Here is a 25,270-nt window from a genome sequence, read left to right on the forward strand (position 1 = left end):
GATTTGGGAAACTTCATGTGAAATGGAGCAGGACCCCCATGGTCCCTCCCCCCACCCCACCCCTACCACGTTCTCTGCCTGCCTTTTGTCTGTGGAAAACTTTAGTCAAAGGATAAGTTTAATCAGAGAAATGAGAACTTGCAGAAACAAAGGAAAACAGTCAACGGAGACCAAATGATAATAATGTAGTCATTCAGCATGGTCAAGGACCTTTATTTCTTTCTCACGGGCTGTAGATAATATTCTGAGCCATATCCTGTGAGCTGTCTTGTAGATACTAAAACATCAGGTGGAGAAGTTAACTACATGGTGACCAGACTATACCCAGGACATGAGCTGCTTCAATTCTAAGAAATGGCCTCAAAGAAACAGGGACAAATGGACCCTAGAACTGAAGGTTAACTGTCCCTGAAGCAATCGAGATGACACTGGTCAGAGCACTGATGACCAATTTGAAGATGACTGTCAGATCAGAGATGACTGTGCTGTTTCTGCATGTAGCCCCCTCCTTCTGTCTATAAAAGCTATTGCCCCGCTAGTTACCAGTTGTGGGGGGGCGGGGAGTCGGCCTTTGGACAGATGTCCGCCCCCAACCCCCACCCGTGGTTGCCAGCATCTGAAATGAAGCAAACTTTCCTTTCCACCAACCTCGTGTGTTTATTGGCTTTGTGGCAGTGAGCAGCCAGATCCCCCGCCTCACCTCTCAGTAACGCATGGACTCTTGACTCATCTCTCCCTTCTGCACTGTTTGAAATTTCTCTTACTTCTGCTCATGTTGTGGCTGCTCCAGCCCCGATCTTTATCACCTCTCCCCTGAGTTTCAGCAGTAGTGTTATATTAAGCCTTCTTAACTTCCCTCCGGTCTAGCTTTGTACAGTGGTCTGCAGAAAGATGCTTGAGTACAGTGGATCTGGAGTAAAGGGCTGGAATTTTTTAAAATTCCACAAGTGATTCTGATGTGCACCCTTGGTGGGAAAGAGGGTTTTAAACTATTGATAAATTAATGCTCTACACAACATCCAATTATTATATCACTCTTTTTCCCATAAAGCTTTGGTTGCTGTTTGTTATTATATCAGTTCATAATTTTCTCCTTGGTATTGGCTGTCTCCCCTTCTCTCTAGCTCCTCCCTTCCCAGCAGTGCTCCTCATTGATGCTCAAATATTGCTTGCTTTCACCTACCTCTGTGCCCTACGTGTGGCTTTTCCTTCACCTCCAATAAGGATGGATCCTGCCTTTGCTGCTTCAACTCAAGTGTCACCTCCTCCATGGAAGTTTTCCTGGAAGGTTCCCTATTGCCTGAATTTCCACATCATTTATAATACCATAATGAATTATATCAAGGAATGTTATCTCATCAGGTACCCGCTGGCTTGTTGTGTTGTTGTGCTGGTGCTGAACAACCAGCTAGAATGAAGAACTAAGTAGGGAGCAGAAGTCCTGTCTTTTACATTTGTATTTTCTGTGGCACAGAGCATAATCGTTGGCACATAGCTTCTTGCAGGCAATCCTTCATGTCTTAGATCTAGGTTAGATATTTCTTCTCTACATACCTGTGACATCTCACTGTAACCCTGTCACATCATAACTCTGCATCTTAAATGTATTTCCTTTCTTTTTACTGAGGTATAATTAATTTGCAATATTGAATTTACAATGTTGTGTTAGTTTCAAGTGTAGCGCAAAGTGATTCAGTTATATATATATATATATATACACTTTTATACATATATAAAAAGTGTATATATATACTTTTTTAGATTCCTTTCTATCTCAGGTTATTATGAAATATTGAGTACAGTTTCTTGTGCTATAGAGTAGGTCCTTGTGGTTTACCTATTTTACATACTGTAGTGTGTATGTGTTAATCCCAAATTCCTCATTTATTTCTCCCCTCCTCCTGCTCTCCCTTTTGGTAACTATTAGTTTGTTTTCCATGTGTGTGAGTATATTTCTGTGTTGCAAATAACTTCACTTGCATCATTAAATGTGTGTTTCATTATGTCTCCCTTACAAAACTGTAAACTCTGTAAGATCGGGGGTCATTTTTACCTGGCTCATCACTGACCCTCTAGTCCATGTCTTGATGGTCATATATACTCAAGAAATATTTTTTAAGTTGACTGAATAATAACTTTAAAATATGTTTGGTTTTTAGAGACAAATAGACCAGATAGCATCCATGGCATCCTAACAGTTTGATTGACTTGGTTTCAGGTGCAAAATAGAGCAGCATAATCTAAACGTTATACTGAACCAGTTAACTAGCATTTGATTGTATACTCAAGTATATAATTTTCTAGTTATTTTCTATATGTGGTTACTTTTCTTGGCTGGCTTCCCTGATGGCTTAGGTGGTAAAGAATCTGCCTGTGAGGTGTGGGAGACCTGGGTTTGATCCCTGGGTTGGGAAGATTTCTTGGACAAGGGAATGGCAACCAATTCTAGTATTCTTGCCTAGAGAATTCCATGGACAGAGGAGCCTGGCAGGCTACATACAGTCCGTGGGGTCACAAAGAGTCAGACACAGCTGAACCACTAACAGTTTTACTTTCTTATCTATAAAATTCAAGCTCTTGGAGAACAAAGGATAGCATTAAAAATAATTTTTTTAAAAAATGTTGTATTGTGGTATAGTCGATTAACAATGTTGTGATAGTTCCAGTTGAACAGCAAAGGGACTCAGCCATACATATATATGTATCCCTTCTTCCCTAAACTCCCCCCCACCCATCCAGGTGCAAAAGATAGATTTTTTTTTTTTAATTTCCATCGAACTCCCATAGTTCCTCAGTGAGTATTTCTTGATTTGATGTAATTAAATGTAGTTTTAAAGGAGCCTGTGTTATATCTGCCTGGTGCTAAACATCTGTTGCTTCCTAACAAGTGTACCATTCATTCTAATGGCACTGGTGCACAGAGGTAAACAGAACCTTGGCAGGCATTCCATAAAGGAAACTGTGTTTGCTTCCTTCATTAATTACTAGCAGAGCATTAAGACATGCATCTCCCTGAAGCCAAGTTGGATAATTCCTGGCACTTAAGCCTAGGGTGCTTTCAAAAGTTGAGACATGTATTGACGCACCAGAAGGCATGCCCTATAGCAATCACCAAGGTGGCTCTAATGCCAAGATGGTATGAAGCCTCAGATATACCAATACCAAGCATGCTGGTCTATCTCTCTAAACTTTTGTGGGTCTTGGGTTAATGTGAGATAATAAATGTGAATTTCTAGAATGTCTCTGAAGGCAGGCACCTCAGTATGAATTGGATAAATCTTCAGAGAGATATAGAAAGTTTAAAAATAAAAGAATGATCAAAAGTTCACCAAACAAAACAACAGAATGAAAGTGGCAATGCTAATGGCAGAAATATGTGTCAAGATATGATTTGTCAATTGTTATTAATTTTGCCAGTTAATGACAATTAAAATGAAGAATTTATACTCTTGGACATAGCAATTAGCATAGCATCAAAATACTAAAGCAAAAACAATAAGAAATGAAAGATACTGACAGACACTTATTGGTAGTAATAGATTTTAACACAGCCATCAGATTGTGATAAATAAAATATGAATAAGGACATAAAAGAATATGATTAATAATGTTGGATAATTGGCTATATTTAGGTATTTATGGGTTATATAAAAATACATCTTAAATACTCACATGGAAAATTTATAAAAATAATACCTTTCTTTAAAAATGCAAAACTTCTGTGCACTACTCACTCAGTGAACTATAATATAAAGGTAAACAAAAAAACCCAGTTACTTTATGATGTCTATATTTGGAAGCTAGAGGAATTTGGAATTAAAAGAGGTACAATTATCCTTTTAAGAATTAAGACTCTACACTTCCACTGCAGGGGGCATGGGTTTGATTCCTGGTTGGGGAACTAAAATACCACAAGCCATGCTATGTGGTCGAAACAAAAAAACAAACAAACCAAAGGAATAAATGTTAATCAAGCACAATAAATTAAGACAGAAAGATGCAATGTGACTTCAAAGAGACGATAGGATTCCCAGGACACTAGGAGCTAGCCATGATCCTACTGAATAGATTAATATTTCCAAAGGAAAATTATGTGTTGATCTCAATGGGAGTTGATTCAACCAACAAAGAGGGGAAAAAGCAAGTGTCGGAGGTTTATGCCTTGGCACAACTTGTCCAGGGGAAAAGGGAGATTCACCTAGCTCAACTTAAGTAACATAACCCATTGGCAAGACCATGTTTCCTGTGACGGTGGAAGTATGGTTACTTTATGCTATGCTGTGATTAGTCACTTCAGTCATGTCTGACTCTTTGTGACCCCCAGAGACTGCAACCTGCCGGGCTACTCTGTCCATGGGGATTCTCCAGGCAAGAATACTGGAGTGGGTTGCGTGCCCTCCTCCAGGGGAACCTTCCAACCCAGGGATCGAACCCAGGTCTCCCACATTGCAGGCAGATTCTTTACTGTCTGAGCTACCAGGGAAGCCCAAGAATACGAGTGGATAGCCTATCCCTTCTCCACGGGATCTTCCCAACCCAGGAATAGAACCAGGGTCTCCGGCATTGCAGGTGAATTCTTTACCAGCTGAGCTACCTGATTTTGTTTCTAATTTCATGCACATCAAGCAAGCACATTTTGATCTGCCCTTTTGTGTGTAGGTCTATGTAAATAGTGATTATGCATCAAGGCAGTGGTATCACGATACAGCTAATAAATAGGAATTCATTTCTGAAATGGCTGCTATAGTGTTGGAAGAGTAAGATTCCTGAGCCTTATGGGATATTAAGGCTGCAAGAGAAGAGTCTGGAAACGGACATGCATCCAGGTGGTGCAGAGGTAAAGAATCTGCCTGCCAGTGCAAGAGATGCAGGAGACAGAGTTCGATCCCAGGGTCAGGAAGATCCCCTAGAGAAGGAAATGACAACCCACTCCAGTATTCTTGCCTGGAGAATCCCATGCACTGAGGAGCCTAGCAGGCTACAGTCCATGAGGTTGCGAAGAGTCAGACATGACTGAGCAACGGAGCATGAGCAGGATGTTTAAGTAAAGCAAGTTATACAATGTGAACCTACTTGCTCTTATTCACTGTTGTGCCTTGGTGTTCAGAGCAGGCTTGGTATCTATGGGGCAACTAAATATTTGTTGAAGGGATGAAATATGTAGAGAAGGACAGAATCACTCAGCAAATGCCAATAGGATAATTGGTTAATTATTTTACATGCCCTAAAACACACACTGTATATATAACAGAGTTAATTTTTTCTTTTTTTTTTGGAAGTACAGTTGACTTGCAATATTATATTAGTTTCAGGTGCACAACATAGTGAATCCCATATTTTTATAGATTACATACCATACAAATTTATTATAATACTATTAACTATATTCCTTGTGCTGTATATTGCTTACTGTTGACTTATTTTATAACTGCAGTTTGTGTAATTCCCTTCCTCTACTTTCATTCAACCCCTTGCCACCCCCATTCCCCTCTGGCAACTACTAGTTTGCTCTCTGTATCTGAATCTGTTTCTATTTTGTTATTTTCTTCATTTGTTTTGTTTTTGAGATTTCATATACAGGTGAGAGCATATAGTATTTCACTTAGTTTAATACCCTCCAGGTCCATCCATGTTGTCATATGGCTGAGTAATATTCCACTGACTGACATTCTCTCTCTATATATATATATGTATATATACATGCACACACATGTCTTCTTTATCCATTCATCTGTTGATTCATTCAGTTGCTTTCATATCTTGGCTATTTTAAATAATGCTGCAATGAATATTGGACTGCATATATCTTTTTGAATTAGTGTTTTCATTTTCTTTGGATAAATACCCAGTTGCATTGCTCGATCACATAGCAGTTCTGTTTTTCATTTTTTCAGGAACCTCAACAGTGTTTTCATAGTGGCTGTACCAAAGAGTTAATTTTAAAAATAGAAAACTGAAATATCTAAATATTGAAAGTACTTTTGTGAAGGGCCAATAGTTTTGTAAGTTTAGAAGGTGAGAGGAGATAATGAAGGATAACAACAACAAACCTATGTTAGCAAACTATTACAAATATAATGACCAGAAGTCAGTCAGACAACATGGAAAGTGTTTGCAGGAAATGTAATGGCCAAAGACTTGATACCTTTATTAGGTAAAATGTTCTTGCAAGTTGATAAGAGAAACACTAAAATTCCAAGAGCATAAACAGACAACTCACAGAAAAGAAATTAAATCGGGTAAATAAACATGGAAAAAATTCGACTGAGCTAGTAATCAAAGACATTCAAAATGAAACAGTAATTTTTCTAAAAGCCTTTAAAATTAGCAAAGAAAACATAAAACTTTATTTTGGTAAAACCCAATACTGGTTAAAATGTATAAATATGGAATTCTCAGATTTTGTTGATATTTTATAAATTGGTACCTCCTTTCTGGAAAACAGTTTGGCAATATAATATAAAGAGTCATAAAAATATTTATAGCCTTTGACCCAGTAATTTGACTTCTGGGAATCTTTCCTGAGGAAAACTAATCCAAAATATGGAAAAAATTAAATGCCTAAGAGCAAATTGGGAAACACTAAACATCCCACAATGGGGGAATGATTAATATGTTGTGGTAGAACCACTGGATTGAAGACTACATAGTCATTTATAATCATGGGGCTAGAGACCGTGCAGCCACATGCTTTAATAGTAAATGAAAAATGAACAAATGGATAGAAAAAGATGCACAGAGGAGAAAAGATTGAAATAAATACACCCAATTTTAAGTGGTTGATTTCGAATGGGAGAAGGTCAAATATTTTCTTCATCTCCCTTTTATGGGTAATTGGTTGTCATTCAGCCTGTCCTTTTATCTGGATGCCAGTTGCATCTTTGTCTCTTCCCTGAGCCCCGTGCCCAACTTGCAAAGTCCAGCCCATCTGTGCCAGTGCCACTCAAGCTCCAACTTGTCCAAAAGCCCTGCCATCCTATCAGCCTAATGAAGCCTCCCTCTACGCTGTTCCAAGTACTGTATTTTAACATGTCCACCATAGCACATACACAGTGTGCCCTAAGTGGAAATGGTATTTGTGCAGTTTGTGCCTGTTTCCACAATGAAAACTTTAACCCCCTAAGGGCAGGAACTATTGTATTTCCTTTTCTCTCTCCACAGCATAGAACACAGTACTTTGCTTGTCTGGTGTGCCTGAATAAATAGTAGTTGAAATGAATGGCATTGCCCCGAAATGATCTACTTCTGATTTCCTGGCAGGTGGAGCTCATGAAGGTCTGCAACACTTGGGTCCCTTTGGCAACATCCCAAACATCGTGGCAGAGTTGACCGGTGACAACATTCCTAAGGACTTCAGTGAGGACCAGGGCTACCCAGACCCTCCAAACCCCTGCCCCGTTGGAAAAACAGGTAGTGAGCATTAGTGGGCACGCTCCTGGGTTCCCATGAAAGGTAGGAGCTTTGGGAGGAAATTAAAAATGCTAACATTGGCTGCATATGCTCAGAGAAAAAGTATTTCTAGTCCCATGAGCCCCTATGTATTTATTTGTAGGTGGATTGGAAAGGGAAGTTGATTCTAGAACTCCTGGTGAGTTCTGGTGTTCAGATATACCTGCAGAGGCCTCTCTTGCCAAGGCTTCACCTTCTCTCTCCCTCTTTGGGAAGTGATGTTCTTTTCTTCATGTGCTTCTTTTTTTAATAAAAGAGAGGGCTTTCTCTTTTTTGCCTCTTCTTTGGTACAGTTGCTGCCCACTTTGGAACTTGTTTCCTTTGTGGATGATCCATGCCCATTCGTTTTCCTCACTTCTCTTGACAATCGACACTTCAACTATGTTGTAACCAGTGAGCGTCTATCCTGAAATATTTCTTTGGGAGTTGGGAGGTGGCATGAGAGAGGGGACCCAGGAAGGTAAGTTGGTTAAGGAAGTAGGCTGAAACCTTCCTTGCTGTTCATGCATTTCTCCCAATTTTCTACCCTCCAGTGCCAAAGAGGATGAATGGGGAGTGAGCTTCACTTATGCTGGGCTTTGAGCAGCTTACTTTGCTGGTTCAGAGTAGTTGCTCTAGACAGAGGACTACCTGAATTCAAACCCCAGGTCAGGAGATGTGACCTCGAACAAGTTAATAAATGACTTGCATCTCAGCTTCCTTATTTGCAAAATGGAGGTTATTGGGGAATTAAATGAAATTATCCATGTTAAGCACTTGGCACATCACCTCACACAGAGTAAGGACTCATTAAATATCATCCAGATTGTAAATAGCTTTGCCACTAGTAAGCAACCAGAGTAGTCTTTTCCAATAATAATAATAATGTTAGTATTTATTGGGCTTCCCCCTGGTGGCTCAGATGGTAAAGAATCTACCTGCAATGCAGGAGTCCCAGGTTCGATCCCTAGGTCGGGAAGATCCCTGGAGAAGGAAACAGCAGCCCACTCCAGTATTCTTGCCTGGAGAGTTCCATGGACAGAGGAACCTGGCGGGCTACATGGGGTCACTAACAGTTGGACACGACTGAATGACTAACACTACACTTACATATAATGAACCTGAAGCTTCCAAAATAGCTTGCTCAAGGTTATTTATGTAACAAGTAGCTGAGCCAAGACTCAAACTTGGGTCTATCTGATTCAGGACCATGGACCCAACCACTAAGACATGCTGCCTTGCTCTGAAAATTCTGGCAGTATTTGTACCTCAGCTTTTCTTAAACACAATACAGGCTCTCTTTGAAAGAGGTTCCCTCTGAAAGATAGGTGAGGTCTCTCTTTCCCATGGGGGACAGAGCCTCCATCCTGGGATGGGACAACCAAAATAGACATGGCCAAGCCAGTGTGGGGATGCTGGCCCAGGACTGTAGGAAAGTCTAACTCACTGCACAGAACCAGTGATTCAGCCACATTTCACTTGCCTGTGAGGCTTTGGATGAGCAGGAAGAAAGACCAGTTTGGAGTCTGAAGAGTAACAGTCTCCATGGGGGCTTGGTTAAACTGATTCAATATCATATCAGACATTGGTTCTTAAAATGTAGTCCTGGCAGTATCAGCATTACCTGGAGACTTATTGGGAAGGCAGATCTTCACCCCTATTCCAGAGCTATTGATTTAGAAATGCTGGGGGTAAAAAATAAAAAAGTAAAATGTTAGTTGCTTAGTCGTGTCCAACTCTTTGTGACCCCATGAACTGTATGTGGCCCACCAGGCTCCTCTGTCCAGTGAAAAAGAAACCCTGGGGGTAGGATGCAGAAATCTGTATTTTAAGCTGCCTTTCCTATGATTCTGGAGCATACTGAAGTTTGGAGAACTGCTGTTAGAGGAGAATGGAAGGAGAGCCAGAGTTTGAGCCAACAGATCTGCTATCTAGTCCTCATTACAGCGTGTCAGTTTACTTCCTTGGGCCTCAGTTTCTTCATCTGTAAAATGAAGACATAGTCAGTGCCTTAAAAAAGCGTTCAGTGTAGTCCTAGCTAATCCTTGAAACAAGTAGTATAGAGATCTATGTAATCAAGCCCTAATCAGTAGCACTTAGGAGCTCTGAGATGGAGCAGTCCTGGCTGGCGGATAGAGTTGGATAAAAACCCAGCTCCCAGGCCCTTTCTTGTCTGCCATTATCTGCCCCTTCCCTCCCTGCCTTTCCAATAAGCTAACATACTTCTCCCTCTTTGTTCTACCATAATCTGCATTCTAGAAAAAACTCACTTGCTAAATTTAGCCATTATTTGTAAGAAATTGCTTGAGACATGCCTCATTGAGAATCATGACACCGCATAGTCCAGCCATCCAAGAATAACCTTCACTTCCCTCCCCAAGCCACACTCACCTCTGAATCATGGCTCACTCACTCTGGTAGAGCGGCAAACAGAACTCACAGCCTGTCCTGGGCCTCAGGGAGCATTTTCAGGCTCCAGACACCTTCGGTTCCCAGAGCCACAGGGCTCTATCTCTACACCTCAGTTTGGGCCCACTCAGAGGTACTTGAGAAACAATTAGGAAGAGGTAGTAAAGCTGCCATGTGCAGACTGCCTGACCTCTTTTGCTCTGCTCTCCCTTTCCTTCATGTTAATTGCTCTAGATGAAGAAATCAGATAACCAGTTCAGTGAGAAGTGGGGAGCCATGTTAGAGTCACATTAGGGTTTTTCCAAATGCGAGTGCTTTCCTCCCAAGCTTCCTGCTGCTGAGGGATGAGAGACTGGATGCTGAAAGCTGCTGGTAGGCGTCAGAGCAGTCTCAAGAGACCGGACTACCTGCCTGATTATGTTAGACCCCTTTTAGCATTGACTTTGATGCTTCACTCTCCCTTTGAAAGGAAGCCTCTTTCATTTTCCTAGTCCTGCACAAACCACCCTCCCAACCTCCCCCACCTCCTCCCCACCCCCACCCTTTTAAAGCTGTTGTCTATAAAGCACATTAGAGACGGGGAAAAAAAGGACTCAGTTTCAGAGCACTGTGTCTTGTAATGACAGGGCTTAGGTAAAAGCAGCCTCCGAGAGGGATAACCTTTTTCTGTGTTTGAATGGAAGACATGCTTTATTTCAAAGAGCATTGATAATAAGAACTGTCATTTAAAGAGAGATGGTGAGAAGGGAACTAAAACATAGAGGAAACCTATTATGTGCCAGATGCTCTCTACATGATCATCTCTATTCCCTATAGCTACTCTGAAACGTAGGGATTTGATTATTCTCATCTCATAGGTGAATGAATGAAATTAGACTAAGTTAACTCTCTGAAGGAACTAACCCTGTCTATCACTCATGAGCTAAGGTTTGAACCCTGAGCTCGGGTCTATCTTTCTGACTCCAGGCTTACCCTGTTACCACTACAACACACACCATCAAGTTCTGTCTAATAATTATTTTTCTTATATAATGGATTTTCTCCAAGAAGCCAAAATCATTTCTAAAGAGCCACCCAAGAGAAAACAGAGTAAGTCATGTGGAATGGAAGTGTATCAGTAAAGGAAATAATTGCTGTTATGACAGATAAAAAATAGCACTGGCTTAACACAATAGAAGTTTATTTCTCATTTGTGTGAAGTCCTGCCAGAGATGGGTGAGGGTGTTGTGGAGGTGGATGGTTCAGCAACCCAGACTGCCATCTTTCATCTTTGCACTTGACATCCACAGTTGCCCTGGTCGGCAACATGTAGCAAGCAGACCAACAGATGCTGGGGGTGAGGGTGGGGTTGGGAGAGCAAGAGAGGGGGTCCTTTAGAGGGTTTTTATGGGCCAGGCTTGGAGGTGGAATACATCACTTCTGCCCACATTCCATCAGCACAAACCCAGGCATATGACTCCACCTGATTGCATAGCAAGGCTGGGAAATTAGCCATGTGCCGATGGGGAATGGGAAGTGGGTTTGGTGAGCAGCCAACCATTCTCTGCCATGGGTAGGAGAGGAATGGGAATCTGGGATGAGCAGATCCCAGAAGGATATTGATTTAGAATGACTGATGTGAATACATTCTGACCTTTGGATGTCTAGTTGTTTTTAATAAATTAACTCTTAGAATAACAATAGATCCTTGGCTGTTCCTCAAAAAACCTTTTGTTGTTTGCAGTAGATGATGGATGTCTAGAAAACACCCCTGACACAGCAGAGTTCAGTCGAGAATTCCAGTTACACCAGCACCTTTTTGATCCAGAACATGACTATCCAGGCTTGGGCAAGTGGGTAAGTCCAATCTTCATTGCTAGTAGGTCCTATGCTCTGGTACTCTGAAGGTACTGATGGCAGAGAGAAACAATATGGGTGGGGAGAGAGAAGGAAAATTGTTTAGACTCTGATTTTTTTTCCAGAAATCTCTAGTTGAGAGGGACTTTTAATTCCAAACCACACTCACTGCCTAGAGCACAATATACCAACCCATTTGAAGAGTCAGTGACCTGAACCAATCTTATCAGCTCTAATCTCAAGAGGGTTCTACTCTGGTCTGCTCCATAATCTGTGTCATAATACGTCCTAAAATCTCACCAGTGTTTTATTCACCTCTTACAGGAAGTATATGAAACTTCTGTTTTAAAAAAAAAGGATACTAAGAAAATTTGCAGATTTCCCCCCTAGACTGAGGGAAGTGATCTCTGCAGAACTAAAGGAAAACCATGCCAGAAACTGAGAAACAGACATACAGTTCTGCTTTATGGAAAGAGAAGAAAAATTCCAAAATATGTGGCAGTGAACTTGCCATCAATGGCAAGAACCTACAACTGCCAGTTAAGGAAATTGTTTATACGCACTTGGAAAGCAAAATCATGACCACTTGGCACAGGTTTGCTAAAAACAAGTCTTGTCGATCTAATTATATTCTTCCACTTGCCAGCATTATTCATTTACTTTCCAGCTTGATGAGGGAAATGAAGTGAGCATGGTGCGTTTAGACTTTAGCAAAGTATTTGATGAGCTCTTTCATGATATCCTGTTGGAAGAGGTGGAGAGTTACAACCTAGGCAGGAAAACATCACCAAAAGGGAGCTTGTTAAAGAGTCCATGTCAAGAGGGAGAGCAATTTCACATGTATCCTCTGTGTCTTAGCGATATCCCACTCCACATGTTTATAAATGTTTGTAGTAAAAGCTATAGAGCATATGCTTATCAGATTCTCAAAGAAAGACACAAAGTTGGAAGGGAGAACCCTGAATGACAGAATTGGGATTCAAGAAGATCCCAACTAACTGGAATAATGAATTGAACAAGATCACAATTGAATGGAGATAGATCTGTTTTCCTGTGGTTTGGATGATGTAATCAAATGCAGAAGCCATGTGAGCAAAGTGGAAAACTACTAAGGAGGCTTAGTTCACATATACAGAGGTGGTCAATACACCTGTGGAAGGAGTGAGTGAATGAGGAATGAGCAGATACTCCTAACTGCCTAAACCTATCTACAGCTATAGGTCTCCATCACTGGCAGCCAACTTGCTACCTACTTTACTGGGAATACTGTGGTCTCAGAACTAAACTCTCTCTCTTCCTTTTTACATTGTTTTAGAGAGAGAGGTCCCTCCTCATTAATGACCACTTCCACTTTTTGTATCATCCAAGCATTGAGTTTGATTCCCTCTCCTGTCAACATGCACATGTTTCCTGTCTTAAATTGACAAGGCAACAATACCCTCTGTTAATTTTGCTTCCTCCAATATGCATTCTTCTATTTCTCTTCTTTTTCATAAGCAGTTAGGGAGAATTTGCAGAGCCATCCTGAAGCCTACTAGCAGGGTTTAAACATGTTGAATTAAATAGGCAACCATCTGTAGGTTCTTGAATAGGAGGCTAAAATCATGAAAGTCTTCTATAAAAGTTATTCTGGTGGCATAGGGAAGGAGGAGATGTAGAGAGAAGAAACTAAAGGTGGGAAAAAAATAAAGGAGATAATTCTAGTTACAAAGGCTGTGAACACAGAGAATTTAAGTGAATCTCACTAAAGCTATAAGAATCCAAGACATTTCAAAGGGAACTAGGAAACTGACTAGGTTTGGTATATGGCATAAACATAGCATGAGAAGGTAAAAAGAGCTATGTTAGGTTTGTAAGAAATTGATGGTATGAACTTTTCCTCTGAGGAAACTTTTTTAAAAAGAAAGGAAGAAGAGAGGGAGGTAGGAGGGGAAGAAAGGAGCAGAGGAAGAGTAGGAAGGAGTAGATCGTAGAGGAGCACTAGGAAGGAATCTACAAGAGATGGGCAAAAGTGCTACCTAACAGAAGCAAGGGACCAGACAGAGCCTGCGGTGTTCCAGGCACTGGGCTAGGTGCTCGATCTACAGCAGTCATTGACATGATATTGGTCTCAATGAGCTTACCAACTTGGGATAAATTGCATGTGATTAAAATGAACCTATCTCAGCACGGATCAGCTTCCTGATCAAGCTCTGCCAGGTGCAGTTACTGGGGGAGATGAAAGAACATAGTCAAGGAAGGCTTCCAGGACTGAGGACTCTCACATGGCCAGTTGTATAGTAACCATTGAGGATGCCGAAGGTGCTAAAAAGGGGCAGCACTGGATTCTAGGGTGACCCATCTACCGTGCATGACTGCTAGTCTGGAAATGAGGGGCAGGTGCAAGGGGAAGATGGAGGACAGTCTGAGTGGGGGCAGAGAACCCAACTGAGGATGTGAGAGAGATGGAAACTTCTCTCTTGCCAACTTTCCTCTCCTCTTCTAGAAAATCTTTACAGACTTCTCTCATCGTGTTCCACTCACTCCCAGCACTCCGGTATGAAGCCAGCCACCATCTCATTGTTTTTGCCTCCTTTCAATACTGACTTCTTTCCTTTGAGTCACTGCCGTTCATTGTCTACATCGGAGCTAAAGACTAGAAGTTTAGGACTATGACAGATCAATGAGCAGGAAGAATGCTTACACACTTTCCTCACCTGTAATTATGTGTCTGTTTAAACTTGTTTCCTTCATTTATTTCCTCATTACCACCTAGCAGGCAAGCATGAGTTCCACTTCATGTGGAAGTATGAATTGAGTCTGTCTTGCTTTTCTAAGCTGGGGTCCCCAAGCTTTCCTCAGCATTTATAAAGAATGATGGTCTCAAGCTCCACTGTCTTTTAAATTAGCAAAGGGATCATCTTTCACAAGAGAGCTACACACAAGATCCTGATTCCTTTTTTTTTTTTTTTTTTTGCTAGTAATGTTTCCCTGTGTTTGACATTAGCTGGAGTTCAGTTGAGTCTTGAGTAGTGATTCACATAAGTATCAGCGTCTGTCTAATTTCCTGCATTTCTCTCTCTTTGTTAATGCATCAAGACACATTTATTAAATGCATATCATATACCTTCCAGGCCCTGCATTAAGTGATGGGAATACAAAGGTGATAATAGTCATTGTATTTTATAATAAGACAGTAAGTAGTTATATTTGTTGAGCACATACTGTGTGCCAGACACTGTGCTAAATACGTGAATTAATTTCATTCAGTCTGCCTTCCCTATCATGCTCATTTTACAGATGAGAAAATACAGGCTTAGGGAGTTTAAGGGCTTCCTGGGTAGCACTAGTGGAAAGGAACTCACCTGCCAATGCAGGAGACGTAAGAAATGCAGGTTTGATCCCTGGGTTGGAAAATTCCCTGGAAGAGGGCATGGCAGCTCACTCCAGTATTCTTGCCTGGAGAATCCCATGGACAGAGGAGCCTGGTGGGCTCTAGTCCATAGGGTCGCAAAGAGTCGGACATGACTGAAGCGACTAAGCAGGGATGCATGAAGAGGGAGTTTAAAAGGCCTGCCTAACCCCACGGAGCTGATCATTGACAGAACTGGGATTTGAACCAGAACACTGGACTCTAGGAGTTCTCTAAAAACTGGATAAATTCCTTTTCTTTCCATGGCTCAGCGCTTATCATGTGTCCTGTACAGTGGTTCTGTCGAGTCCTGTCTACAACTGGTTGTCTTTCAGATGATGTGTCACCTGGAGCCGCCATAGACAAAGGCTGGCTACCATGGATGTCAGCCAACCCCTCCTTCACACATTCGTTACTGAGTATTACTCACTTGGGACGAAGTTGCCTTGAAAAGCAAATGTTTCTCCTTTCCAAGTGCTTTTCACATCTTTTCACCAGCAGCTTGGGTGACTAGAGGCTCCCTCCTTAACCGGATGCAGCTGAACTGAGCCTTGAACCTGAGCCATGGGAGAAATGAGGCACAGGACCCTCTGCCTTTCCCTGTCTTTCACGCCCTCATTGTGTCTGAAGAGTCAGATGCTCTTGAGTTTGGGTTTCTCTCATGTTTCCATGTCCTTAGTCATGAGCTGTGCCTTTCTGATATGTTCTTAGTGTTTCCCTCAGGAAATGACTGAAGCCAGTTTATCCCAGAGTTGGTGGTGACTTGGGCAAAGTGGTGTCTGCCAGTTTTCTCCAGTGTAAAGTTACTATTTTTCCCTTTGAAATTAATAATTAATCTGTGGGGATTTACTTCAGTTCAGTTCAGTCACTCAGTCGTGTCCAACTCTTTGCGACCCCATGAATCCCAGCACACCAGGCCTCCCTGTCCATCACCAACTCCCGGAGTTTACTCAGACTCATGTCCATCGAGTTGGTGATGCCATCCAACCATCTCATCCTCTTTCATCCCCTTCTCCTCCTGCCCCCAATCCCTCCCAGCATCAGGGTCTTTTCCAATGAGTCAACTCTTCGCATCAGGTGGCCAAAGTATTGGAGTTTCAGCTTCAACATCAGTCCTTCCAATGAATACCCAGGACTAATCTCCTTTAGGATGGACTGGTTGGATCTCCTTGCAGTCCAAGGGACTCTCAAGAGTCTTCTCCAACACCACTGTTCAAAAGCATCATTTTTTCGGCCCTCAGCTTTCTTCACAGTCCAACTCTCACATCCATACATGACCACTGGAAAAACCATAGCCTTGACTAGATGGACCTTTGTTGGCAAAGTAATGTCTCTGCTTTTTAATATGCTATCTAGGTTGGGGATTTACTTCAAGACTGTATGAATATTCTGTCCCTGTTACACTTTCAACTAACAATTTTAATATCCACTGATGGCACTCGCCAGAATAATGATAACTATGGTAGTTTTAAAATGGTGATTTATTTTAAAATGTTACTATTCTTTCGGCATTTCTTGGTTGGCATTCTATTCTAAGCAAGAGTTTCCCCTGTTCCCCCACTTTTAAAAAAATTTTTTATCAGTATAGATTCATTGTTTCCTATTATTATTTGTTTTGCTGTTCAAACTGTCCTAGATTCAGCCAGTGGGAGTCTCTGCAGGCTGGCTTTTCTTTCCTTTCACGATGTCTCATCACTTTTTGAGCACTTCCTTACTTTCTGGCCCAATTAGATATCCCAACTTCATTCATCCTTATACTTTCCCTGCCCTAGCTCTGGAATCAGACATTTCTCCAAGAAGCCTCCCTGGTTCCATTTAGGAATGGAATTTGAAACCAAGATCTGGGCAGTTGTCCAAAATCTTGATGGCACAATGGAAAGCCCTCTTTGTGAACTCAGACCTGCTACTCACATGGAAAACAGGCTCACTGCTCCCCCTCCCCACCCTATCTACAGGGAATGGGTGTCAGGAGGGGAGCTGGTCTCTTCTCATCGGCTTTCTGTACTTCTTTCACCCACAGGAGACCTGTCAATCCCTGCCTTCAAATCCATACAATAGCAGGGCTCATCAGGAATGCCAAGATCACTGGCAGGCAGGGGTGGGAAAGCATCTGGCTCATCCTAACCTGCACTCTTAGGGAAACACAGGGACCATCTTTGAGAGGAAGGCTTCAGTACCTTTCCTTTTCTCTTTGAATGAAGGCTCTTATGAGTATAACCCTGGCCTTCTAAAGGGGAGTAACTAAGATGCTGCTGTCTTTACCCTGTTGGTGGCACAGTGGACCTCAACCATGGCTGGCTGGCTGTCCCACCCCATGGTACCAGCTCGAGGGCCCTGTGCCCTCCCTCCCGCTCAGGCAGCTGATCCCAGTGATTCACAGAAGCCTCTTTCATGGCCCCCTATCTCCTAACCCCTGTCCCCAGCTTTGGCATGAATTCCCAGGACCTTCTCTTTCACCAGGAATTGTTCCATCTACAGAAAGGCAAGCACAGACAGCAGAAATGAGCCTTACAGCAGTACCCTCATTCCTCGAGTGAATGATCTGTACTTTTCTCCCTTCTGAGATGAAACTCATCAATTCTCCAAGTGAGCATGAGCTTCAGGCTGCGGCCAGGACCGATCTTTGGGGCTGTGGAGGCTCCTTGACTCTCTGGCACGGCCTCAGTGCATAGTTGAGGTTGGGCAAGAGATACACATTGTAAATTGTGGGTGGAGTAGATTTTAATGAACATGAAAATTCTGACCTCGTTCTTGGTATTTGTCATTTTCATTTCCAAATCTACCATGAAAAAAAGAACTTGATATCCAAACAGCTCAGAAGATACAAGGGTTGTATAAACTTGTTCCTTACCAGAACTCTGTCATCTTCTTCTTTTAAAAAATCAATGTCAGGGTATTTTAGAGTAAGATGAATCACCTCTTTTATATATTATCTCCCTTCTGATAAAAAGTTTTTTAAAAAAGCGAACAACTTGAGAACGCCCCCAGTTCCCCATTTCCTCTCTTCAGGTTAAGTGTCCTGTCTCTTATAATCCCAATAGAAGGGAAATATATTCAACATGCATGTGATATTCTAGAGCTCATTTAAATCCACTATGTGTTTGAAATCCAGAAATATGTGGAAACACTTATACAAACTGTGTTAACAGTGCCTGTCCTGCACCCCCCTCAGCAACATAGCTTTTCTTCTGCCAAGAAGATTTTTGGCAGTTTTTAAAAGGTTCACTCTATTAAAAATGTTATAGACCAAATGGTTTTCCGATTGTCTTGACTGAGGACACTGACTCAAGCCACAAGGGGAAGGGTTGCAGAAGTCGGATGTCTCGTTTATTTACATAGAGGATTGTTGCTAATAGTCAGACACTCCTCTAGAGAACAGTTTATGTGTACAGCTCATAAAAAGGGAGTTAGATACTAAAGTAAAATAAGATAAAACTGTTTGCTTTAAACAAAGGCTATTCAAAGTGAGGAGATGGGTCTCCAGTGCCCCTTGTGTGTTAGAATGTCGTATTTTCTGATTTATATGATTGTTGATGACATGGGTGTGCCTTGGGGCATCGCAGAGAACTTTATTAAAAGCTGGACAACACCAGCTTTTCTCTTGTGGTCTGTCTTTCTGACACGACACTCCTTTCATCTGGTTTTGTTTCCAAAATATGTGTATGCAAATATCCAGGGGGACACACCAAGGATATAATAGCCCATTGACCAAATGTGATCCATACTTCTGCATTTGTGTTTTCTTTTCTCTTGACTCCAGAACAAGAAGCTCCTTTATGAGAAGATGAAGGGAGGACAGAGACGCAAGCGGAGGGTAATGTCTGACTGGCTGCGAGGCTGGGGGATGCCGAGAGCTTTCTGAGTGGGGCAGTTGACAGGCTGTTACCCTTGGGAGGTCAGAAAGTAGCAGAGTCCTTACACGTACAGTCCTGCATGGGGGCGAGGCTGAACAGTGGTCCCTGGTGACAGGAACCGTGCCTAGAAAGTCTGCCCTTGGTTTCTGTTGTGTCTTCTCTAGACTTTAGCATGTAATTTTTAGTGGCACACCAAGTTCTTTTTTAATCTTTTTATTTTGTATCAGAGTATAGCCATTACTGTACCATGTTGTGATAGTGCCGGGCAGACAGCAGAGGGACTCAGCCATAGGTACACATGTATCCATTCTGCCCGAAAATCCCCTCCCATCCAGGCTGCCACATAACACTGAGCAGAGTTCCCTGTGCTATACAGTAGGTCCTTGTTGGTTATTCATTTTAAATATAGCAGTGTGTACATGACCTTCCCAAACTCCCTAACTATCCCTTCCTCCCATCTCTTCCCCCATCCTTTCCCACTGGACAAGCTTAATTTTTTTTAACTTTGATTTTTATTTTGTATTGGAGTACAGGCGTTACTATACAATGCTGTGATTGTTTCAGATGGACAGCAAAGGGACTCAGCCATACATATGCATGTAGCTATTCTTCCCCAAAATCCCCTCCCATCTAGGCTGCCACATAACACTGAGCAGACTTCCCTGTGCTATACAGTAGGTCCTTGTTGGTTATTCATCTGGCACAGTAAGTTTTGTGGCAAATCCACCACCATCACTGCACTCATAAAAAGCCAATTGCATTTCACCCGTGGGTGTAGATAGGGATGTGGGGAGCATAGGAGTGTATGTCCTTCCTCAAAGGATCTATAGGCCACACATCCATCTGCATCAATTACATAAAAACTCAAACCAAGTACCAGGAAGTGTTGAACTGCCTGCTCCAGGCAATAATTTTGAAGAAGTGTAGGGCAAAAGATGACATGAACAAATCTCATTCCTTCTGCATACTTTTTTTCTTGGTCCGGCCAGATGGATGTAAAAATCTACTAGATCCATTTTATTTGTTTACTGACTGGCATTTGCAGGGCTAGTTATTCACCATCCCAGGGCTGCCCTAGGCGCTGTTCATTTAGCCACTATAGTGATTCCTCTTTCAAAGCTGATGTCACTTGACTCTGGGCTTCCAATGTGTTTGATGGTGTTGAGACTGAACAAGTGGCTGGTGGTTGGTGCCTTTTTAGACAAAACTGCCTGGCCACCTGCCATTTAAAAGCAAAATTTTGGCAGCACTAAACAGCATGTGGGATCTTAGTTCCCCCTCCAGGCATCGAACCTGTGCCCCTGCCACAACCCGCTTCTGCCTACAACATTGGCAGCATGGAGTCTCAATCACCAGACCACCAGAGAAGTCCCACCTGCTTTTTTCTTTTTTTAAATCAGATTTTAAAAGTTAAAGTCTGCTTATTCCATAGTAAAATGCTGCCAGATAGTAACCATCTTAGTTAAAATATACAAACCAAACCATACACGCAAGGCCCCTGACTATGTATTTAGAATAGGAAGTACCTGGATCCTGACAAAATTGGGGAGTTTGGACAGTGGTCATTGTGGCCTTTCTGAATAGTTTTGCCAAATCTAGTCAGAATGCTTGAAGAGGTGTAGGTTTTCTGGACTCAGCATTAATTCCTCAGGCCCCCAGAACAGAAAGGCAGCCCCTGTGCTGCCTGACAAAATACAGAAGACCCATGGCCAGTTTTCTATTCAAGAAGCAAAGCTTTGCTTTGGAAACAGATGTTCAGAGAGTTAATCGGGTTATTCAGAGATTTCTCTTGGATGATTACAGTCTCCAGTGGTAGATGGTGGCAGGGAAGGTCTGAAGGGTGTAATGTGGTCTTGAGAGAACATCAAGAAATTCTATTCCAGGAGCTCAGAATACATATAATTTACCAGTAAGATGGCTTGAATGTCTCCCCATGGTACAATAAGGGCATTTCCAAATAAGAACAATGACCATACTGAAATGGGTATCTTAGCATGAAGCTTTAATTGTCTCTACTTCCTGGCTCACTATTCCTCCTGGCCTGCCTTGGTTAATGACTGCAGGTCATGATTTAGGTCATTTTTATATGAGACTGGTGATGACCAAAACTCAGTTTGGCTAGGACACATGTTATAAAGGATTTTGCTTTGGCTTCATCTTACTCCACATAGGAAAGGCTGAGAATTTATGAAAATAGGGTCACTTTGACCCAGAGGTATCAAGTTCTTCCTATTCTCAGATATCTACAAAGATCCATGCCCATGTCATAAACCAGGGCCCTCTCAGGTCTGGAGGAGAAACAGAACTTATCTCCCTTGTCTTCAGACCTCAGATCATGTTCCCATCTTGATTGATGACTTTGACCGCTCCTTCCAGTATGCAAATCAATATGAAGAAATTATGGGCTTGCTGTTATGAAAAATCAGGGCTTTCTCCAGTGAAGCTCAGCATCTGCTTTGGGTTTCCAAAGGTCATCAGAGGCAGGGGTCCAATCCCAATGGTTCTATCAGTTGTGAAATAGCAACTGTGTAACCTACCCAGTCTCTCACCCAAGGGAGAAGGTAAATATCTAAGTGCCTTGAGTTCTTCAGAAGGTATTTAAAACTAAGTATCATCACTATTGGGCTTCCCTGGTGGCTTAGTGGTAAAAAATATGCCTGCTGATGCAGGAGATGAGGATTCAATCCCTGGGTCAGGAAGATCCCCTGAAGGAGGAAATGGCAACCCACTCCAGTATTCTTGCCTGGGAAATCCCATGAACAGAGGAGCCTTGCAGGCTACAGTCCATGGGATCACCAAAAAGTCAGACACAACTGAGAAACAGTATGCACACACGTCATCATTATTATTAACCTTGTATGTAGGATTCAGTACTCAGACATTTATCAAAGAACTTCAAGTGATTGCTCCTTTTACTTCCTCATTAATTCAGTTCCTTCATTGCCTGCTTCATTTGTTATAGCCTAGGTCTGGGCAGAAGGACTTGCTCTCATGACAGTCCCTTACCAGGATGGCTTCTCCCCAGAATTACAACAGAGCCTTGGGTGGTTTTATGTAGCTTTCTAAATTTGCTCAAATCCAGTTGAATTCCTAGTTGCTTCAAGAAGGAAAGGTCAATAAATGACCTTTTAAATGGCTTCAAATTTTTAATTCTTAGGAGATATCTTGTTAATATTTGAGATCTACTATTCATCTTATTTAAAGAGTTTGTCAGCCCTTTATTCCTGTATTTGATAAACATGACTATCATGAAGGGATGCATGTATATGTATGACTGAGTCCTTTTGCTCACCACCTGAAATACTATCACATCATTGTTAATCAGCTATATGTCAATATCAATTTTTTTTAAATGCTCCAAAATCACATTAAAGAACATAGCTTAGAAAAAATATTTTTAAATGAATATCTCATATCCTTTTAAATATGTTAGAAATTTCAGAATATATTTTTACTAAAAAAAAATAAAAAATATTTATAGTACTGAATATACTTTTTCAGTCCATATGTGCTCCACCTAGCCAGAGATTCTGAAATGATTCTCTGGGTTAAGCCAGGCCATTCTAGTTGACAATTCCTAATATAAAAAAGTAGTTATTTAAAATATTTTAAAGATGCTTCCCAGCAAAGTACTGTTATTTGGTGACATACCACTTTTCAGATCAATGAGAACATTGCATACTTTGTAATTCTCAGCTTGTTTATGATGCATTTTTGCAGGATAAGTTGGGCCTTTCATCATTCATACTTTTACCTATCAGAATGTGGAAGTACATTTTTAAATACTAAACTCAGATTCCAGGCCTTCTGTTTAGGAGAATGTCTGCTCAAAAGTCATAGCAGGCAATGTCCCATGGGCAAGAGAGACCCCCTGTGAAATGCCTCCATTCATCCGTGGGGCTTAGAGGTGCCATGGGATTGCAGATATGTTGTAACTACAGTTCTTTCTTATATTTGTGTTTAGTTATTGGAAGACAACGTCAATAAACAAATACCTTTCAAAACTTGAATTTTTGTCTGCTTGCTAAATACTGTTATAAAACTCCAATTCCTAGTTCAAATCCAAACCTCAGAAAATAGATATAAAATAAAGAATGAATGGAAAAACATTGACTCATTCAGAATACCAACAGCTGAAAAGAATTTCAGACAGTGGAGTCTTGAGTCAAAAATAAAGGAGTTATGTAAATAAGTTCATTTGCACTATTTTTTTGATTTCACATATAAACAACATCATGTGTCATTTGTCTTTATGTGTCTGACTTGCTTCACTCAGTATGACAATCTCTAGGTTCATCCATGTTGCTGCAAATGGCATTATTTTGTTCTTTTTTATAGCTAAATAATATTCCATTGTATGTATGTACCACATCTTTATCCATTCCTCTGTTGATGGATGTTTAGGTTGCTTCCATGTCCTGCTATTGTAAATAGTGCTGTAATGAACTTTGGAGTGCATGTATCTATTCAAATTATGCTTTTCTCTGGGTATATGCCCAACAGTAGATTGCTGGATCATATGATAGTTCTATTTTTAGTTTTTTTTAAGGACCCTCCATACTGTTCTCCATAGTGGATGTACCAATTTACATTCCTATCAACAGTGTAAGAGGGTTCCCTTTTTTCCACACCCTCTCCAGCATTTAGTGTTTGTAGATTTTTGATGACCATTCTGACCGATGAGGTAATACCTCTGTAGATTGGAGTCACAGATGTAGATAACAAACTTACAGTTACCAGGGGCTAAGGGGGAGACAGAATAAATTGGGACTGACATATACACATGATGCTTCCCTGCTGGCTCAGCTGATAAAGAACCCACCTGCAATGTGGGAGACCTGGGTTCAGGAGGATCCCCTGGAGAAGGGAATGGCTACCCACTCCAGTATTCTGGCCTGGAGAATTCCATGGATTGTATAGTCTATGGGGTCACAAAGAATCGGACATGACTGAGCAATTTTCACTATACACATTAGTATATATAAAATAAGTAACTAGTAAGAACCTGCTCTATAGCACAGGAAGCTCTACTCAGTACTCTGTAATGGCCTATATGGGAAGAGAATCTTTAAAAAAAAAAAAAGAGTGGATATATGTATTTGCCGTACACCTGAAGCTAAGTTGTTAGTTAGCTATACTACAATAAAAAAATTTAAAAACAAAATATCACCATTTTATACATCCTAAAAAGTAATAATAAATACAGAAGCTTTCTGTATAATTTCCTTTCCTTCGGCTTTTGAATTTGACTGAGAGAAGGCGACAGTGAAAACTAGAGCCCTTGAGGAGTCCTCTTTAAGTGGAAGGCTGCTTTGGAAGAGTCAGTCACAGCAGCAGGTAATCTCGGACCACTCTTCCCATTTGGCTCCATTCTGTCCTCTTCTTTAGAACATTCTTCTTGTCAAATGATTTAATTCTGTTTCATGTGAGACTTTGTATCTGTTAATAGTGAGGGTTTATTAGCTGGTTCACTTCAAATCTTTATTCCAAAAAAGGGAGTGGGACCAAGCTGCACCTGATAATGAGTTGTGTGAAACAGTTGTGTGAAAGACATAATTAGACACATCTGTCAGTCAGTGTTTCTCTGGCCACTGAGGCATTGATTCGTGCACCGAAGCCATCATTTGGTAGGTGGCAGGCTCCACTGTTACCTAGTTAACCCAACAGGTGAGAAAGAGTTCTGTTCACCTCTTCTGTGAGATGTCTGTATCTGATATTCACGTGTGATTCTAAACCATTATATATTTTCCAGAGTGTCAATCCATATCTACAAGGACAGAGACTGGACAATGTTGTTGCAAAGAAGTCAGTCCCCCATTTTTCAGATGAAGATAAGGACGCAGAGTAAAGTGAAGACGCAGTGTGGAAATTCATGTGACCTGCTAGACCGCCTTGGTACTGCTTCTGCCCGTGTGTTGTTAGAGCCCCTGTGAAGGGAAGCATGTTTCTAATTTAGATAAGTATGGACGAAAAGGAAACGTATTTTGGTATTGTGTTGTCCTTCATGCCGATAGCTCTGCTTCCTGCTAAATTAGGGTAAGAGCCTTTTTTCCCCTTTAAATGTGGATCTGCAGTGAGCATTAAAATTGAAGTGTATGTGTCAACAACAATAAAAAGCAAATGAATGAAATGTCCTCTGATTTCTTGCAATTTAAAATGATGTTTTGGGGAGCACTGTTTTGGCCAAGACTATAAAAAGCTGGCATTTGATTTTTATTATGCAGTTCAGTCAGCCCTTATGCACTGTTACACACCAGTGAAGGAGACGGTATCCAGGAGGAGGGGCTGACACATTTCACTTGGGTACATCTTAATAAATGTGCAAGCACAGGTATGTGAATTTTTAAAAATT

At 41.3% G+C, this 25,270-nt stretch overlaps 1 protein-coding gene across 5 annotated transcripts in view; it reads left to right on the forward strand.

Annotated features, from left to right (window-relative positions):
• The window catches only part of LOC133066493 (neuroendocrine protein 7B2), an 83,225-nt gene extending 58,177 nt beyond the window's left edge, over window positions 1-25,048 (forward strand). For 2 of the 5 annotated variants that reach the window (XM_061157638.1, XM_061157637.1), the window contains 4 exons: window positions 7,261-7,410; window positions 11,564-11,673; window positions 18,825-18,878; window positions 24,671-25,048. In XM_061157638.1, the coding sequence (XP_061013621.1) occupies window positions 7,261-7,410; window positions 11,564-11,673; window positions 18,825-18,878; window positions 24,671-24,766 (410 nt within the window). In that variant the 3' untranslated portion in view covers window positions 24,767-25,048. Of the gene's footprint in view, window positions 1-7,260; window positions 7,411-11,560; window positions 11,674-18,824; window positions 18,879-24,177; window positions 24,256-24,670 lie in introns of all 5 variants that reach the window. The other 3 variants (XM_061157634.1, XM_061157635.1, XM_061157636.1) reach the window with 3 other exon arrangements.
• Window positions 25,049-25,270: the final 222 nt, after the last annotated feature.

This window comes from Dama dama, chromosome 12 (assembly GCF_033118175.1).
Source record: "Dama dama isolate Ldn47 chromosome 12, ASM3311817v1, whole genome shotgun sequence".
Classification (NCBI taxonomy): domain Eukaryota; kingdom Metazoa; phylum Chordata; class Mammalia; order Artiodactyla; family Cervidae; genus Dama; species Dama dama.